At 38.4% G+C, this 19869-nt stretch overlaps 1 protein-coding gene across 2 annotated transcripts in view; it reads left to right on the top strand.

Annotated features, from left to right (window-relative positions):
- Positions 1 to 14922, top strand: part of ppp1r1c (protein phosphatase 1, regulatory (inhibitor) subunit 1C) — a 38627-nt gene extending 23705 nt beyond the window's left edge. The window contains exons 5-7 of one of the 2 annotated variants that reach the window (XM_060877029.1): positions 8846 to 9037; positions 13164 to 13298; positions 14594 to 14922. In XM_060877029.1, the coding sequence (XP_060733012.1) occupies positions 8846 to 9037; positions 13164 to 13298; positions 14594 to 14691 (425 nt within the window). In that variant the 3' untranslated portion in view covers positions 14692 to 14922. The remainder of the gene's footprint in view (positions 1 to 8845; positions 9038 to 13163; positions 13299 to 14593) is intronic. The other variant, XM_060877028.1, reaches the window with a different exon arrangement.
- The last annotated feature ends 4947 nt before the right edge of the window (positions 14923 to 19869 follow it).

Raw genomic sequence — 19869 nt, 5'->3', positions numbered from 1 at the left:
ACCCTGGACGGAGTGCCAACCCATCACAGGGCACACACACACTCTCATTCACTCACGCAATCACACACTACGGACAATTTTTCCAGAGATGCCAATCAACCTACCATGCATGTCTTTGGACCGGGGGAGGAAACCAAAGTACCCGGATGAAACCCCCGAGGCACGGGGAAACATGCAAACTCCACACACACAAGGCGGAGGCGGGAATCAAACCCCCGACCCTGGAGGTGTGAGGCGAACGTGCTAACCACTAAACCACCGTGCCCCCCCATGTATAAAACAATAAGAATAAAAAAAGCGAATATTGCACAGATACAAACAAGTGATTAAGAGAAGATCTCAACTGAGCATCCCAGTGTGATCAGATAGTTTATTATTTGAACTCCATTTTATTTAGTTTTTATCCTTCATTCGTTTTACACCAGAAGGAGAGTTGTTTAAATTTGTTGTACTCTGAGCAATGACAATAAAGTATCTATCTAATCTAATTATGACGAATAGAAGACATATTGTGAAGCTTACAAAGCATTTTACAACCGCTATGTTATAAGATCAGAAGAGCTGAACAAGGTCAATGGGATGGGATGGGATGCTGTGAACAGAACAGAGCACGGGCCAGCGAAGGCATCGAAGTGGACGTTGGAAGGGCCTTGACAGAGCCATTTCCTGGAATGGACGGACTAATCCACATTAGTGCGGCTTATCGATCAGAGTGTGCAGATGCATCATTTCAGAGTGCTGGACTTAAATGGTCAGGCTAGCTGAGCGTGGCAAAACTCTCAGTAATGAGGAAAGAGTCAGCAGCAGCAACCAGACAGCTTCAGTATTGGCTGACTTTCAAGCAAATGCAGCGCTGTGCTAGCTTGTATTATAGCAATCACATTATTTAGCAATTTATAATTTAGTACCTTGCTGATTGCTTCAAATCAACAACTACGCACTATAAATTATGGACTCGACTATTTACCCAGATTTTTGAAGATATAACATCTTAAATGAGCTCTAAATGAAGAAGCTAACTTTTCCCTTACTACAGTATTTTCTGTGGGGGTTTTTACACCTGTTCACTTCATGCGTTTTCTGTGATCCGATAGCTATCCGATGGTAAAAAGACCAGGTCTAAATGCCCTCCGAAACGTTTTCGAGACGGATATAAATCCGATCGCTCAAACCACTTCAGGAGGTGGTCTGGGACGCATTTCAGATGAAACTGGACAGGTGTAAATGAATGTGGTTGTTCAAGCCACATACGTCAGCCCTATACTCCTCCCAAACGGAAGTACGTCGTGCATCGTGCCAGAAATAAATATCTTTTCCCATCTCGTTTAGTCTTTAAATGCAATGCTGCCGCCAGCGAAAATGCAGCAAACAGTAAATGCTGTTTTTTGTAGCAACCGCATACACCAAAGCGCGTTCCATCTCAATTACCCCGGAAATGAGGTAAAATATATCTGTATTTTGGGCGGGAGTAGAAAGATCGGATTGATATCCGATTCGCCAAGACGCATTTATGTGGCCTGATGTAAATGGAACAGTTTTAACAAATCAGATAGCTATCGGATCAGAGAAAACACACGAAGTGACCAGGTGTAAAAAGGCCCTGTCTGTAGTGTAGCAGTGTTCAGCCATTTCTTTTGAATTATTAAACTCCATTGCCCTCTGGTGGCTTTATACGTTCTATTACATAAAACAGACCACAGCCACAAAGTATTATTCATGGTACTAATAATATAATAATTAGCACATTAATACTGGTGGAAGATCTCCCATCATGTGCTATCAGAGGGATCCTACTTCCCACTTTTGAGATATATATATATATATATATATTTACAGATCATACATAAATTAATAAACACCGACTTGTCAGGTCAAGTTAAAAAGCTTTTATTGTTATTTCAACCATAACTTCGTAGATTTTTGTTTGCTCTAGGTCATCATTTTTAGAATCTAACTCTTTGTATTAATCTTAATGATTTCAGTAAGGTAGGGTGCACAGAGGCTCAGTGCACCTCTCACGTTAAATGTTCAATTCCCACCTCCTCATGGGTTTCCTCTGGCTACTCCAGTTTTATCCCCAGTCTCAAGACATGAGCTGTAGACTGATTGGCAATTCCAAAATTGTCCACATTGTGTGTGTGTGTGTGTGTGTGTGTGTGTGTGTGTGTGCAATTCTGCAACTGAATTCAGTAGGATAGGCTTCAGGGTCCCTGTCCTACACCCTGTGTAGGATTTGTGTGCAGAATAGTGGATAAAAATGACATATCATAAACTTTCACTTTGGCCAAAATCCAGACATCCCATTAATATTAGCAAAGATGTCTTCTCCTTTAGTATAATCTCTCATAAACATTTACATAGCTAAATAGGTTTCAACGAATGACAAAGCAGCCAGAAAGATCAGACTTCACCCAAGTCATATTTGGGAGATGTGGTACTGTAGCTTAGTGGTTAAGGCATTGGAAGGTTGTGATTTGGACTTCCAGGTCCACTAAGCTGACACTGCTGGGTCCCTGAGCAAGGCCCTTAACCCTCAATTGCTCAGTTGTATAAAAATGTAACGTCTGCCAAATGCTGTAAATTTAAATGCAGGGCTCTCAAGTGTTGAAGACAGGCAAGAGTGACATTTCCAACCCCCCAGCAACACCGCCACCCCCACCCCATCCCAGCAGACAAACCCACCCCCCAAGAATTACAAAAAAAAAAACTGGATCACTGAGCACATTTTAACCAAATACAAAGTATTTGTTCAATTTCCATTTATAAATTTGTGTGTGTGTGTGTGAGAGAGAGAGATATTAAGACTGGTGTTGTTTATTGTTAGTGTTTGTTGCCTTTTTGGACTCTTTTATCATTTGTAATGTTGCTCCCATTTAAAACAGTTCAGCTCAAGCCCAGACATTTTTTAGGGTCATGATTGAGGACAATGTCCCGTCCAGAGACAAGCTGTTTTGTGTTGAGGCTTTGTTCAAAAAGACCATCGAAAATACCCTCTCTAATGAATATGTTGTTTTTTCATTGGTTGTTGCGTTAAATCTTACCCAGATACAATAGTGCTATTTTCTGATTGGCTATTGTGTAGCCTCTTTTTTTGATTGGCTGATAAGTGTCAGGCTCGACTAAGAACTCCAGGGGAGACGCGCTTGATTCCTGCCCGGTTCCACAGAGACAGCAGTGCGGATAGATACATTTTGGGCGCTGCGGCTTATTAAATATGTGATAAATTGTAAAACGTTTTTCTGCGTGAAAAATACAATGTGAAATACAAATGTGAGATACAAATGCGTGACTGTCACTCTCAATGTTTGACACTTGAGAGCCCTGTAAATGTCATATTGTTCTCATTTTTAAACTCATATGTAGAGTTAGACTAATTATTGCTCTGTTTACACTGCCATTTTTTTCGCTGTCTTATACATAATAATCTAAATGAGGACAAACACAGGATGTTTGATGAGAATCAGATCAGCATCTCATACATAATATAGGAGATTGTTCTGGTTCATAATCCAAAAGCATTAATGGTGTTTTATTGCTAAACGAAGAAAACATACATGGAATATGGCCAAGACTACATGTGCTACCTCCAAGCTGCGAGCTAATTAGCTAAAGGGAAGCAGGATGGTTTAGGGCGAAGTCAGCAGAGATCGCGGGTCAGCAGTCAGAATGGAAGCCAGAACACATCTCAGAAGCCAAGGAAAAAGCAGCGGAAGCTCTAAACATGTTTAAGCACAAACCTTATTGTAGGGTTCAGCTGGTGGTTCTGAGAGACATCCCATCTGAGAACAGTGTTATATACTGTAGAGCAGGAGGGAGGGGATAACGAGCATGTTCACTGTATTTCATCCTTATGTATTAGTCCATCGATTCTGTGTTTGCATAAGAAATGGTTTCTGTGATGAGGTCACGAATGCCATTTGACTAGCGTGTGCTTTTCCACTCATTTTTTTTTCCATTCAGCAGATTCTATTTTATTACAACGAGATTCTTCTTACTAACCACAACCAAAGTCAATCAATAGCCACTCATATTCATGTCCATTAGGTCAATACCCCATACTAGCTTTAGTAATCCTACAGGATTGCTATTTATAGATGTTAAAAAGGCATTCAATAAGGTTTCAAAGGCTTAATTTAGATCTCGATCGTCTTATTAACCGCATCAAAATACTGTAACATACATCTGTGATAATATACTGTATAAATATACAGATAGAACTACTGTATCATTTCTAAAAGAGAAACTAGACAACTAGACATTATTACCAGCATAATTGCTGCTTTTCATGGAATTACCTCCAGATCAAAAAGAACAAAAAATATCATTATGGAATCAGACTCTATGCTTATGATATATTAATGTACATAAAGAATCCATCATCCGTACTCCCAGAAGTCAATGATCTGATTAGCAACTTTAGCAAAGTGTCTGGCAACTCCATTAAAGTGGCTGAAATCTGAGATTAAACTGAAATATGGTGCATGTGTTGAGCTTTTAAACTACCTTATCTCTAAATGGGGAAACAGACACAACTCTAACAGCGAGAGGGACAGGTTGAAGCCAATCGTTTTGCAAAGTAAAGTCGGAAAGTTTGCTAAAAACAAGGTAAATTAGCAAGCTAGTCAAATTGTTGCACAGATTTCCATCCATCAAGACAATGAACTTTAATTCATTCACTGTTAGTAATATAATAATCTTCAAGCAGTCGATAGGCTTGAATTACACTACACAAAATTATAAACGTAACACTTTTTTTTTTATTTTGCCCCATTGAGCTGAACGCAAAGATCTAAAACTTTTTCTATGTACACAAAAGTAGATCGGGTCTAAAACCTCACAGGTGTGGCATATCAAGATGCTGATTAGACAGCATGATTATTGCACAGGAGTGCCTTAGGCTGGCCACAATAAAAGGCCGCTCTAGAATGTTTAGTTTTATTGTATTTGGGGGGTCCGCGGAGGGTGGGGGTGGTCGCAAAATCCAGTCAGTATCTGGTGTGACCACCATTTGCCTCACACAATGCAACACATCTCCTTCACATAGAGTTGATCGGGTTGTTGATTGTGACTCAAGTCGGTTGACGAACTGCAGTCAGGTCAAGACCCCGATGAGGACGACGAGCATGCAAATGAGCTTCCCTGAGACAGTTTTTGACAGTTTGCTCAGAAATTCTTTGGTTATGCAAACCGATTGTTACAGCAGTTGTACGGGTCGCTGGTCTCAGACGATCTTGGAGGTGAAGATGCTGGATGTGGAGGTCCTGGGCTGGTGTGGTTACACATGGTCTGCGGTTGTGAGGCCGGTTGGATGTACTGCCAATTTCTCTGAAATGCCTTTGGAGATGGCTTATGGTAGAGAAATAAACATTCAGTTAATGGGCAGCAGCTCTGGTGGACATTCCTGCAGTCTGCATGCCAATTGGATGCTCCCTCAAAACTTGCAACATCTGTGGCATTGTGCTGTGTCATTAAAAACTGCACATTTTAGAGTTTTTTTTTATTGTGGCCAGCCTAAGGCACACCAATCATGCGAACTTGTCCAACACAGCCACCCAAATGAAATTAACTAAAGGGTTAGCATCGGTTTGTTACCTGAGATGGTAACGCTAATATCATAACATGTTTGTGTAATGTATGCTGGATATTGTGGCACTGTTGCCCTTGGTGGGGTGTGTGGTGAATACACAATAAAGGTGTAAGGTTCCAAGATAATCCCAATACTTCACAAGGTTCCTACAGAGGTCACATCATTTATTTTCAGATAATAAGACATATAGTATAGGGGAGACATAGTGTATATATAGGACATACCTGTAGATGATCTGTGTTAACCTTTAAATTCTGTAAAATGTAAACCAAGGGTGCCCAATCTTATCACAAAGGGCAGGTGTAGCCACAGTGAAGCTGGAGCCTGATTCCACCTGTTTAATCAGTTGACTCTTGGCTTTCAGTTGACTCAGGTGTGGTTTCTGCTTGGTTGGAACAAAAACCTGCAACCAAATTGTCCCAGAAAACATTGGACACTCCAGATGTTAACATTTATGTCCCTTTTCCACCGAGGCAGTTTGAGTGCTGGTTCGGAGCCTAATTTAGAACCAGTTCTTTCTTTTTCGACAGCCAAAGCACCGGCTCTGAACCAGGAAAAGTGGTTCTTAAGTAGCACCAAAACGTTGCTGGTCTAGGCTTAAGAACTGCTTGTGTCAGGGGCTGTGGGCGGTGCTGTAGGCGGGGCTACTGTTAGCGCATTTGATAAAATACCTTAAGTTTACTAATGTTTAATACACTTTTACTTTACCACAATATGATACATTATCAGCACACATGATAGTAAGTAGCTACATGCTAAGGCTAAGTTTTTTCTGTGTTAATGATAAAATAATGTTATTTACTTTCTCGATAACAACCTCCGTTTATACAGATTACATGGAGCTGCACGAACACATTGGATTCGCCCCGTTTGGATGTTAATGTAGGTTCACAAAGCCATGAGCATTAACAGTAAAGCAACATCCACCACTGATGTGTTTGTGTTTGCCGCTGCTGCGCTAAAGTTGCTGTGTAACGTGACGCATATACAGTGACGTCAGACTCAGCTCTGTGACGGCTCTCTAACTGATGGAAAGGCAAACCGGTTCTTAGAAGGTTCGCCAGTGGAACCAACTTTGAACCAGCACCAGCACCAGCTCTGAACCAGCACCCGGTTCTTTTTGGTAGAAAAGGGGTATTACTGATGTTCATTTACAAATGCTACACCACTGCACATTAAATTCAGTTTGACAAACAGGTTTCTAAGGTATCCACTGTTACATAAAGTTCTAAACTAATAAATAAATCCTAGCTAATATTTGTTCTTAAACCAATTACACATACATGCTGTTAATTTTTTTTTTTTTGTTTTTTATTTGCCTTATTTTCTCTTTCTCGTGTTTATTTTATCTTTGTATATGTTTTCCGCTATATCTTAACCACCACCTACAGTACACTGCATAAATAAATGTCCTCCCCTTCAACATTTCCACATTTTTTCCACAACCTCACTCAACTTGAACACAAATTACTTTTGCATTTATAAAAGAATGGTTACATGAACAAAAGACATTTTGAGTTGTATAAGTATTCACACTTTTAACGTAGAAGCACATTTGTTTACAATTACTGTCCCTACCACAACTTTATCCACAACCTGATGCTACCATTACCATGCTTCATTGTGCCGAGTCACTGTGTTTTCACAGTATTGGATTTCTGCCAAGCATGACACTTAGTGATGAACACTATGTACCAGTACAAACCTTTTGTCCATATTTGCTGAACCTTTAAAAAGCCTTTCGGGCAAAAACTCCAACTGGCTTTAGTTTTTGTTCCAGTAATGACTACCTCTTTAAGAGCTTTAGATTTTTGTTAGGCTTGTGGTATAGTAGCCTTGTCCCAGCTGAGCTCTGTTTCCATTCAGCTTTTTGGAGTTTCCCTTAAATTCTTGGTTCTTTGTCTAATAATCGTCCTTCCTTGTCAGTGACTTTTCGATAAACAGATGTAGGCAGGGAAAAAATCTAAAGGTGTTTTTGGCCAAAGTCTGGAATATTTGTTTAAGAACTAATCCCTTATTGCTACTTTTCCTAGGCTTCATTGATATTTTGTTAGTCTTTACACTCTTAAAAGCAAGAGTTCTACTGTATATAGGAACTAAAATAGTTCCATTACTTGCTTCCTTTTGTATATGAAACCCCAAAGTTGATCTTTATATAGAAGCATTTTAAAGGGTTAATTGAAAAGAATTTGTGTATATAGCAAAAATTCTATCCTATTGAAGAATTTCAATCATTTCAGTGTGTATTATTTCACAAATTTAATTAACTAGTTGATCTTTTCTAAAACATGTAATTTAGAAACACATTGTATTAAAACTTCTCGCAACATTATTTACATAGTGATAAAATTCCCCAAATGCCACTGATTTCCTTTACATATTTTTGAATTTATAGAACAGTTTAAGTATTAAATGTTTATTTCTCTCCAAAAGAATCTACAAAAAACATTTTTTGGGGAAAAGATTGTATTGGCCAGGTATAGGACGTCAGGGTTTTATATAGACATTTCAGTAGCACTCAGCTGAATGTTCAGCTATGTATTTGACTTTGAAGGTGACTCAGTTATAATTCAGGGAGTTCACAGCCAGCAGGGTCAGTTCCTATCCAATCACAAATGGTTTTTTTTCCCACCAATCTTTTAAAAATAGAATTCATAACATAAATTTCCCATAAACTCTATTTTAGTTTCAGGTTGTGCAATTTTAATAAAATAAAAAGCATGGTGTGTGAATATTAACGCAAGGCACTGTATTGAAAATCCACTGGATTGCTTAGGTATGTACGCACTGAATGTGCTACTATCAGTTTCCATTTGTGTGTCTCTTTATCAGAAAGAAGAAGCCTGCAGGCCTTGTGCATGAGCGCAGTGTCGGATTTCATTGTGTTATAGCGCAGTGTAGATATATAGCCAGAAAATATGCTGCCTTCATCGAAATCCTGACGCCTGATGGAGTCCGCTTTCCATAACACATTCTCCATCTTTTATTATATCATATAGTTAAATGTAATTAAATGTAGATATGAACTGTGTATTTAAATTCAGAGACTTACATTTAAATGTAAGATTTAAATTCTTTATTAAGAAGAAAAAAATCTCTCATGCATGTTATATGTCTCATCACAAATGTAAATGTTAAGAGCTGGAAACATGTTTATAAAGAGTTGATATAGTCTTGGTATGCTTTCACAGACTTTGGGCTCAATTCCATGTCCTTGGCGATGTGCTGTATGTGTGTATGTGTGTGTATCGAGCGCAGAACTGCAGTTGGTGGTGGAGCAGCACTTTCAGAGACACGAGCAGATGGAGGCAGGGCTCTCTGACAGCCCAGACACACCCAGTCCAATTGCAGAACAGCAGCCCAATGGTGCCGTGGCCCAGTGGGCCGGTCACAGCTCTTCAGAGACTTATGTCAGTTGTGATGAACAGGCAGGGAGCAGTGAGGAGGGGGGTAAGTGGAGATCAGAGCAGAAATAAAAAATACATTTCCATCAGTCTCAAGGGAAATGTTATGAATAGTAGTGCTTTAGGGACATTAGTTCAAAAGTAAGTCTTTATTTATATTCATTTAAGTTCATTACCATGAACTGTATTTCTGCTATTATTGAAAAAGCAGACCGAATTTTTTTTTTTATTAAATTGTCCTGAAGTCTTAGAGTAGGGCTAGTGGTTAGGGTTAGGATATTAGGGGTAAAACTGGGGGTTAGGGTTGGTATAAGGGGTTAGGGTTTTGTATAGGGTTTGTGTAAGGGGTTAAGGTCTGAATTTGGGTTGGTATTAGGGGTTTGGGTTGTGGTTAAGGTTTCGGTTGGTGTAGGGGGTTAGAGTTGAGGTCCAGGTTGGTATTAGGGTTTAGGTTTGGTGTAAGGGGTTAGGGTTGAGGTTTGGGATGGTATTGGGGTTAGGGTTGGGGTTGGGGTTAAGGTTAGAGTTGGTATTGGGGATTAGGGTTGGGATTAGGGGTTGGGGCTAAAGTTGGAGGTTAATTTAAATGGTTAGGGTTAACGTTAGGGTTAGGGTTAGGGTTAGCTTTCTAACACATTGAACAAAATCTAATATGTTCAATGTTGCATTGTAGAATGAGTAACTACAGAAAAACATCTGATGTTATATTTACATTATACATAACATCATATATATGTGACAAATAAAGAACCTTGTACCTTATGTAAACAATTTGAAATGATAGACATTTTCATATTTCTTCTTACTGAGCAGATTTGATAGTTTTATATATATATATATATATATATATATATATATATATATATATATATATATATATACATATTTCAGCAAGTATTAATTCATGTTCTATTATTTCAAATATTGTTTAAATTGTTCATGGTGTCTGAAACAAAAAAGATTTTGGTTGCATTTCAAAAGAGTTCTGAATGACCAGAGCTCAATGTAGTAATGATTCTCAATGAAGAAGATTCTAACTTTTCTGATAAGTCTTTTTTTCTGTTCTGTTTTCCTGCTTTGTACAAAATAAAAATCATATAAGTTTAGCTTTTTATTAGTTGGTGATTCATACATTTATAAGCGTATTAGTTCAGGGATATGTGCAGGATTATTCATGAACAAATTATAAACAAAAATTGATGGAAGAACAATAGAATTTTGTTTGAGATGTATTATTTCACTGAATCTTCACTGAGTCTTTTTTCTGTCTTTCTTTCTTTCTCTTCCTTACTTTGATTTAATGTTACCATTCCTCCACCACCCAAAAAATGCTACCATTCCCCCCACCCCTACCTTACATATATTTTTGTTTTGTATGTTTTGTATTTTTGTCATTCTTTTGGTACGGTTATGCAGGGGAGACATCAGAGACGTCAGCGTGTCGACAGAAAAGCGCGTCCAGTCCTTCATCTGTCTCACGATAACCTTAAACTTCATCCCAATGGCTTGAGCTGTGTATCTTCTTCCTTGTAGTTGTTGTATACAATTCTTCAGAAATCCTTTCTACATCTCTCTCTGTACTTACACTCTGATTTTACCAATATTCATGCTGAATACCTCGACAAAGGTTTTCTGTCTTTTCTCGATTATGCTTGTTCTCGATTCAGCCTTGCACAGAACATGAACATAACATGATGTACATATGATTTCGCATAGCCACGTAATAATCCCAGTATATCAGTGGATCAGTATGAAAAGTCCACACAACAATAAAACACGATGGTTTACTGCATCTGCATCTTGCAATTTCATAATCATATTACAAATTTTTCAGGGAAAAACATTTCTGTGACATCATCTGATATCATCGCACACACCCCAATTGTGACTCATGTACTTGTATCACTGTATCAACAAAGAGCTTGAAGAACATTTGCTCAGTCAATCAAAAACAAGCTTGAACAAGCGAATCTGTTTATTGGTTTTAATTATATAATAAGTAACTACATAGGAAATAAAACACAACACAGGGATGTGCTGGTATAGGAAAATAATCAATAACAGGTCACTGTTGGGGGGCACGGTGGCTTAGTGGTTAGCATGGTCGCCTCACACCTCCAGGGTTGGGTGTTCAATTCCCGCCTCCGCCTTGTGTGTGGGTGGGATGTTTGCATGTTCTCCCCGTGCCTTGGGGGTTTCCTCCGGGTACTCCGGTTTCCTCCCCCGGTCCAAAGACATGCATGGTAGGTTGATTGGCATCTCTGGAAAATTGTCCGTAGTGTGTGATTGCGTGAGTGAATGAGAGTGTGTGTGTGCCCAGTGATGGGTTGGCACTCCGTCCAGGGTGTATCCTGCCTTGATGCCCTATGATGCCTGAGATCAGGCTCCCCGTGACCCGAGGTAGAAAATTAGTGAGTGAGTGAGGTCACTGTTAGCACACTGACATTGATAATTTCCCTGTAACAGCACATCAGAAGTGTTTAATTTCTTGTATGTAACCACAACAATCCTGTAAATTTCCTTTAAATATTTTAAGTAAACAATTCCCTTTCTTTTTGTGACGAAAAACATAGGTGTGTCTCATTCAGCTCCCTAGTTCACTACTCAGGATCAGGGAGTTGGCCATTTCAAGGTCTCTTTCTCTCTCTCTCTCTCTCTCTCTCTCTCTCTCTGTCTCTCTCTCTGTCTCTCTCTCTCTCTCTCTCTCTCTCTCTAAAAATTCTTCCTGCACCACAAAAAACAGGGATCCAAAAAAAATCTCTGTCAACTTCCACAAGTGTAAGTAGCTTGTTACCATCATTGTAGCACTCAAATGATTACTTACAGTATATTAGTAATTTTTTACTTCATTTGAGTTGATTGACTCCCACTAGCTTACATTTACCCCATTTGGCAAATACACTTATCCAAAGCAACTCACATTTTATACAACTGAGCAATAGAGGTTTAAGGGGATTGCTCAGGGGCCCAGCAGTGGCAGCTTGGTAGACCTTGGTTTCAAGCACACCACCTTCGGATCAGTAGTCCAACATGTTAACCACTAAGCTACCACATCCCCCAGCTAAGCAATGATCCTTTGAATTTAATTTCATGACAGAAATGATCATATTTTCAAATTTTCATATGTACTCCGTCAGTGTCCTAATATATAGTGAGTCCTTATCAACTTGTGTACACCATATCATTATATACTGATTCACCACTTAGGGAACTAGAGACTTGATTGAGACACATCCGTCCTCTTAATTAATGCTTGCGGGCTAATTAATTTAAATGCTTGCTACTAACCTACATACAGCGAGTGCGAGTGCTAAATTTCACTGTACATTATAGTCTGTTAGAGATGCTCTTTGTTAATTTTTTATTTTTTTTTTTGGTAAATAAAAACATGTTTTTAACTGTGGATTGTTCACCATACATGTTCTTGTGAATTACATTTGTTCAGTTTGCCTAGCTTATTAACACCACCTTATACTGTATACTGCTAAAAATGTACCACAAATATTAGCAAAGCAAAGCTGATATAGTGCTTTTCTGTAGCTGGCTAGCTTTTCTAACTGCTGTTAATGTTGTGTAATTAAAACCAGTAGCTGAAAAAATGAATTGAAATTTATTTTAAGCATCAGTCATATAAACCCAGACCGGATGTGTATACTTATTTTTACACCCCTAATCAAATTTGTTTCATGGTTTAGAAAAAGATATTGGCATATTTTCTGGCAGATGAGAAGAAATGTTTTTGTGCAGAATTCCAACTTTAATTTATTTATGTACCGGAGTTTGGAAAACTGAAATGAAAGAAATAAAGGTAATTTTTTTTAAAGCTTGAAATGTAAGATGCTTGGTTTGGCTTCTTCTGTACAGTATTATACTGTTGTAAGTGATAAACAAACACATTTTTGTACATTTTTTTGGTATATTGGAATTCACATGAATCAGTCTCAGATGACAAAGACAGTAAGTATAAACGCAATGATGATGATAACACACTAGGTGGAAGGTCACTCTTAAAACCTTGATGGGATTTGGGAGTAAAGACCCAGAAAGGTTCGTGAAGATTTGTGGAAGTTTCTGGAAGGTTCTGAAACGTTAATCCAGAGGTTCGATATTGTCCTCGCTGGGCCAGATGGTAGTGTGTTTAGGTTTCACACTGTTTGTGTGCACTCCTGCAGGTAAAGATCAGTCCAGCAAACAGAGATCTGGTCAAGAGGAGAGTCCTCATCTTCCCAAACATACTCATTCCCAACTGGACACACTGTCTGAGGAGCTAACAGACAGAGACGCAGTGGACCAGCCGAGTACCACAGGTACACACAACACCACAAACACATTCAGTGCTTTGACCTGTATGATGCGATGGTCATGTGATCTATAGTATAGTCTTGAATTACTCTCATCATAAAGTTGAATAATTTCCTTTCAAGCACGTCCTGAAGTATTTTCTTCCGTGTATACCGCATTAGCTTTTCAATGGTTTATTTAATAAAGAGACATAATGTTTTATCCATTTACAGTTGCATATAATTGTTGTAGAATGTCCATGAAAAAAGTTAGATCCTGTTATCACTTTTGCTATAGCAGCTTTCATTATAAACAATTATTCATTCTTCAGTATCTCTCCTTGTTATTTAATTTCTCGTCAAGCAACAGAGAAAACCTCAACATTCTGCACTGACACTGGAGACTCCTTCCAAAAATATAGCGTTCAGCGTCAGTTCAGGCAGGCCACATAGTCAAGCTCGGCTATCAGCTGATGTCAATTTTCTAACCCCACCCATCAGCTGATCTGATTCCTAAGCGTGCTATTGGTCCCTTTCAAACAGGGCGCCCTATTTAAATGCTTTTTTTTCAGTCGGTCTGGTTGACTGTTTCCTCTGTATCGCTGCACCCCACCTCCTCCCCTACTGTAGCTCCTTCTTGAAACTTTGTTTAACTTAATCAGTGTCATTCTGTTGTCACTGATGCAGGCTCTGTTCTAAATGGGGGATTTTGTCTTGCTGCTTTCCCAGTTAAATGGGAGATTGTCCCCCCCACGAAGCTGCTGCTGTTCCCTGACTAGCTTTCATGGAGCCAAATGTAAATTTTATAAGCTTGCAAATATGTCAAAGAATTGTCTTTATTTTGACTCAAGCGGTCCTGACTGAAATGCTAAATATCCAATGGGTCTCCTTAAACAAAACGTATCAGAAAATGAACAGTGGCACGTTTGTAATCCAAAACCGTTTTACAAATTGTGGGATCGAATCACACAGGAGACAAGAGAGAGAAATTTGGTGAGGTTTTTTTGGTGGGTGGGGCTTATTCTCCTCTCTCCCTGTCAATCAGAGGTAAACAAGCCAATCGTTGGTGTCTGTGAGCTGTGAACATTATGGTGAAGAGGGCAGATAGTGAGAATGTGTTACACTGCCCTGTGATGCAGCATGAGCAGCAGTTTAAAAAGGAAGGAAGGAAGGAAGGAAGGAAGGAAGGAAGGAAGGAAGGAAGTGCCTTAGACTTCAGACTCTCGGATTTCATAGCTGTTGTGTGATAAGGGAGAGAGTGAGCTTGTGAACTCTTTTACCAGAAATACAGATTCCTCCAATTCTCACTGTTCTCTTTACAGGGGAGATGAAGAAACTTGAGGCAGGATTTTCTGCAGTCTTTCAAGTGGAAGAGGAAGACAAGCCTTTCACCGAGGATCAAGACACACAGGAGAAGTAACACAATGATCACAAGTTTTTGATCATGGCTTTATCAATTCTTGCCTTCGAAAACTGTTTATTAAACAGATTTGTTCTTCGTCATCTTTTAGTGTTTTATACATCGTCTGTATAGAAAACAATAATAATATCTGGATATAATGTTCCTGTCTATTGCAGTTGGAATGTTTTTCTACTGAAAAAAATCTCTTTTATTTGTGTTTTCTGTATGTATACAAACGTGGCCCTTTTTTTTAAATTAGAGATTATGTGGAAAGTTACAGGCTGTAAAAAATTGCCAGTGTTTAATGAAAGGCAAGAGAAATGCTTCTGTGTTAAAACTTGCTATTGAATTAGTCATTAATTCCAATGTTGCTAGCTCTGCTGATGAAGGACTTCTGTACAAAACATTTACTGCTAATTAAACTTTCTATAAACTTCAGCAAGTTTCTTTTCCTGTATTATTTTTCTGTACTCAGAGATTTTGGTCTGTAAAATTCTAGCTTCCGAATGTTTCGGACAAATTTGGATGTCAAATTTTGACCCTTTCCGGTGATTCAGGCCAGAATCTGAACAGTTTATTGTCCAAACCAGATTTTGTTTCAAGTTTCCAGAGAACCAGAAAGCTTTGGACAAAAGTCCTTCCTCAGATGTATAAACCCAGTGTTTTTAAGGCTATATGAAAGGGATATTTATTTGTGAAAAACATGTTTAAAGCTCCAAGAGTGTAGATGTAGATAGAGTGAATTCGGTAAGTATTCAGACCCCCTTTATTTTTTATGTTGCAGCCTGATACTACAAGAGTTCAAATACTTTTTTTTTTTTTTTAAGTTAATCTACACTCAGTACCCCATAAATTCTTGAAATGTATGTAAAAAAATATTAAAAAAGAAAAAAAATTAAATATCACATGTACATAAGTATTCAGACCCTTTACTAAGTACTTAGTTGAAACACCTTTGGCAGCAATTACATCCAGGAGTCATTTTGGATATGAGGCAACAGCCCATACGTTACCCATGGGGGATTTTCTGCCATTCTTCTTTGCAAATCCACTCAAGCTTTGTCAGGTTGGATGGGAAACATTGGTGGAGAGATGTTCAGAGGGTTTAATTCAGGGCCCTTGCTGGGCCATTCTAGTACATTCACAGAGTTGTCCCTAAGCCACTTCTGTTTTATACTGGCTGTGAGCTTAGGGTCGTCGTAATGTTGGAAGATGAACCTTCAGCCCAGTCTGAGGTCCTGAGCCATGTGGATCAAGTATTTTTGAGAATATTTGAGCTGTACCTTTCTGTCACCCCTGACCAGTCTCTCAGTCGCTGCTGCTGAAAAAAAAAACCCCACAGCATGATGCTGCCACCACCATGCTTCACATTTGGGATGGTATTGTTCAGGTATAACATTATAAATAACAAACAACAAATTTGGTGTGATTTGGTAGGGCATTATATCTGAGGCTTTATTTGCGATAACGTAACACAGAATGTTCTATTACTTTTATACAACAGTTTTATGCAAAAATAAGGTGCGAAGTAACGCAAAAAGCAGGGAATATTGTTACAAATGTGTATTTTTTGCTAACTGCAATTTCTTTTACAACAAAAAAGTCTCATTTTGATGCAGTAAAGTATAATAAAAAGGTGAAAAAATAGATTTTTCTCAGTCTGTAATGTAGCCGCTAATATAATGATCGTATTTATTTGAAAAAATGGATAACTGATATCTAACTTGCTGCAAAATTTACAGTAATTTACAGGCAGCAGATTGGCAAAGCTTAAGCTATAACTGTAAAACCTAATACATTCAGAGATTATTTAAACGATTTATTTTGAATGATTCCTGTTATCTACTGTAAATACTGCAATGAAAATACTTAAATATGGTTGTGTTATAAAATAAAATGTAATCGAGTGCATTTGCCTAAAGCGGTTAAGGTTAAGGCTAAAGCACAACATCGCTGAGATTTGATCACATGACCCCTTGATCTGTAACTGTATCTGTAAACCTCAGCCACTCAGCAAGCACAACGTGTTTCATGTCCTGCTCAATGAAGTTAACCTCAAAGGTCGGCGCGGGGGAAAATCTGATCCTTCTCACCTCAACAGAAATTATTAGATATCATTTGCACACTGCAATTTCTGTTATTTTACTGTAAACCAAATGCTTGTTCTCTTCCTTATCTGATTACAATATAATCCTGAAAACAATCCTGTAAACAAATCCTTAAAGTCAACAGCATTAAACATATAGATATTAATGCAGTATTTAACAGACTCATCTCAGTGTATCCATTTATCAGCACGAGTCAATTTGTTATCAGCAATGAGGCTCAATAAACATATGGGAATATTATTTATATCGGTTTTGACATCACAGGACAGTTAAAACTCAGTTAAATCAGTTAAAACTGCTGCAGGCTGAATTTGTCACCTTCCTGATGCAGGTGTTTACTACAAAACATGAATAAAATAACAATTCTTATGCTACAGTTAACAATATGTTCATAACTGATTATAACAATGATTACAATCACACACAAGTCTTCTGAATCGGATTAATCATGCGCCAAAAATGTGAGTATTTTTTTCTAATATTATGTAATTTTTTCAAATGACTATGGTTACTTACTTGAAGCAAACTGTTACTTAGCAACCCTGTTAATTAGCTGTTACTTAGCAACCCTTTTACTTAATTGTGACAGCAACCATTTTACTTAGCTGTTACTTAGCAACCCTGTTACTTAGCTGTTACTTAGCAACCCTGTTTCTTAGCTGTTACTTAGCAACCCTGTTACTTAGCTGTTACTTAGCAACCCTGTTACTAAGCTGTTACTTAGCAACCCTGTTACTAAGCTGTTACTTAGCAACCCCTTTTAGTTAGCTGCTACCTAGCAACCCTTTTAATTAACTGTTACCAGCAACCATTTTTTCTTAGCTGTTGCCTAGCAACTATTTTACTCAGCCCAGTCACTTATCTGTTACTAAGCAACTCTTGTACTTAGCTGTTACCAAACAGCTCTGTTACTTAGCAATCCTTTCACTTATCTGTTTCGCAACAACCCTTTTACTTACAGTAGCTGTTACTTAGCAAACCTTATACTTAGCTGTTACTAAGCAGCTTTGTTACTTAGCATGGTCATCACAGTGATGCTGATTTACTGAAACCATGCTATTATGTAATCTAGAGCTCATTTCACACAATCAAATTATATAAAACTGTAGCTAAATGTTTACTGGTTGTTACTGAATATGTTTTACCTCCTACAGCTTTCACATCCTAAAAAAGGACTTTTGTCTCAACTTTTGTCCTGGCTTAGGAGGCTTAGTTAGCACGTTCGCCTCACACCTCCAGGGTCGGGGTTCGATTCCCGCCTCCACCTTGTGTGTGTGAAGTTTGCTTGTTCTCCCCGTGCCTCGGGGGTGAGTGAATGAGAGTGTGTGTGTGTGGCACTCCGTCCAGGGTGTATCCTGCCTTGATGCCCAATGACGCCTGAGATAGGCACAGGCTCCCCGTGACCCGAGGTAGTTCGGATAAGTGGTAGAAGATGAATGAATGAATGAATGAATGAATTAGGACCATGAATAAGATGTTGTGGTAATACTTTATATGAACTTTCCTAGCAATATTTACTGTAATAATTAACATTAACAAGCATTAGAAAATGGAAGTAATGAGTGATGATTATTCAGTTAGTGAATAGAAAGAAGTCTATATAAAAGAATGAATTGAATTCCAAATGTAATATCACAAAATGTTGATAATTTACTGAAATACTGGAAAAAGAGCCAACCGTGGTTGCCGTGTTGTCTAACATTCATTCATTCATTCATTCATTCGTTTTCTACCGCTTATCCGAACTTCTCGGGTCACAGGGAGCCTGTGCCTATCTCAGGCGTCACTGGGCATCAAGGCAGGATACACCCTGGACGGAGTGCCAACCCATCGCAGGGCACACACACTCTCATTCACTCACACACTCACACACTATGGACAATTTTCCAGAGATGCCAATCAACCTACCATGCATGTCTTTGGACCGGGGGAGGAAACCGGAGTACCCGGAGGAAACCCCCGAGGCACAGGGAGAACATGCAAACTCCACACACACAAGGTGGAGGCGGGACTCGAACCCCAACCCTGGAGGTGTGAGAACCACTAAGCCACCGTGCCCCCCCTTGTTGTCTAACATATCCGTCCAAAATATATGATGCATACAGTCGTATCTGATTATTTTCGGATCTGGTGAGTGTGAAGGTCATAGTATATGATTTATAACATTTTCATCATTCAGTGAGCCCTTGTACCCTCTGGATAGGGGCGGAGTCATTCCAGAAGAGACCACGCCCCACCAGGATAACATCAGTTTAATAGCAGAAGTAAAGAGATAGCAAAGATAGTACAAGGGCTCATTGTTTATTCAATCAGTGACTAGAAAGATGTCTATATAAAAGTTACTGAGCTGGTTACTAAATTAATATTGATCATTTACTAAATGCTGGTAAAAATATTGCAAATAACTTTTCAGTCTCGTTTTTGAATTTTACTCTAATATTTTAGTTCATTTAGTTCTAATACTTAACAGCAGTGTTCATTAAAGCTGTTGGTTATGTTGTTCCTTGTTGGCTGAATTTTATTAACCTTAGTATTAATAATTTGGCTCATTTGGTTCATTACATGAAACAATGAATGCAAGTGTTAGCTTTGTCAATATGTATTCGTTTTCGTGGAAGTTCTTCGTTTTTTCATGTTAATGTATAAAAAGTTGAGTTAAGAGAACCTTAAAGTTAAAGCGTTACCCCAATAATTTAAGATGAAATTCTTGATAAATGGTCATCAACACGCCGGTGATGAATGTGGGTGTGAATACTTTATGGGAATGATTAAACTGACACTGTGTTATTTCTGGACCACAGCATCGGGCCGATATCGTGTTAATAAAACAGCTCTGCATTTTTACAAATGATGTGACAAGATAAATTTAGCCTAAGGGTTTGTTGTTGTTTTTTCCTGTCAGACAGCCAGCAGCTTGATCTGATTAAAAAGAAATAAACTTTGCATTTTCTTCACCAGTATGCTTTCATTTTATAAGTTCTTATAAAATAAAAAAAAGTTTGTGAGAGAGGAAGAAAGGGAGAAGAGAGAGAAAAGAGACAGAGAAAGAGAAAAAATATGTGTGTGTGTGTGTGAGAGAGAGAGAGAG

Source organism: Tachysurus vachellii, chromosome 8, assembly GCF_030014155.1.
Source record: "Tachysurus vachellii isolate PV-2020 chromosome 8, HZAU_Pvac_v1, whole genome shotgun sequence".
NCBI classification, from domain to species: Eukaryota; Metazoa; Chordata; class Actinopteri; order Siluriformes; family Bagridae; genus Tachysurus; species Tachysurus vachellii.
The sequence above is the reverse complement of the archived record's forward strand: the minus strand, read 5'-3'. Positions and strand labels throughout refer to the sequence as shown.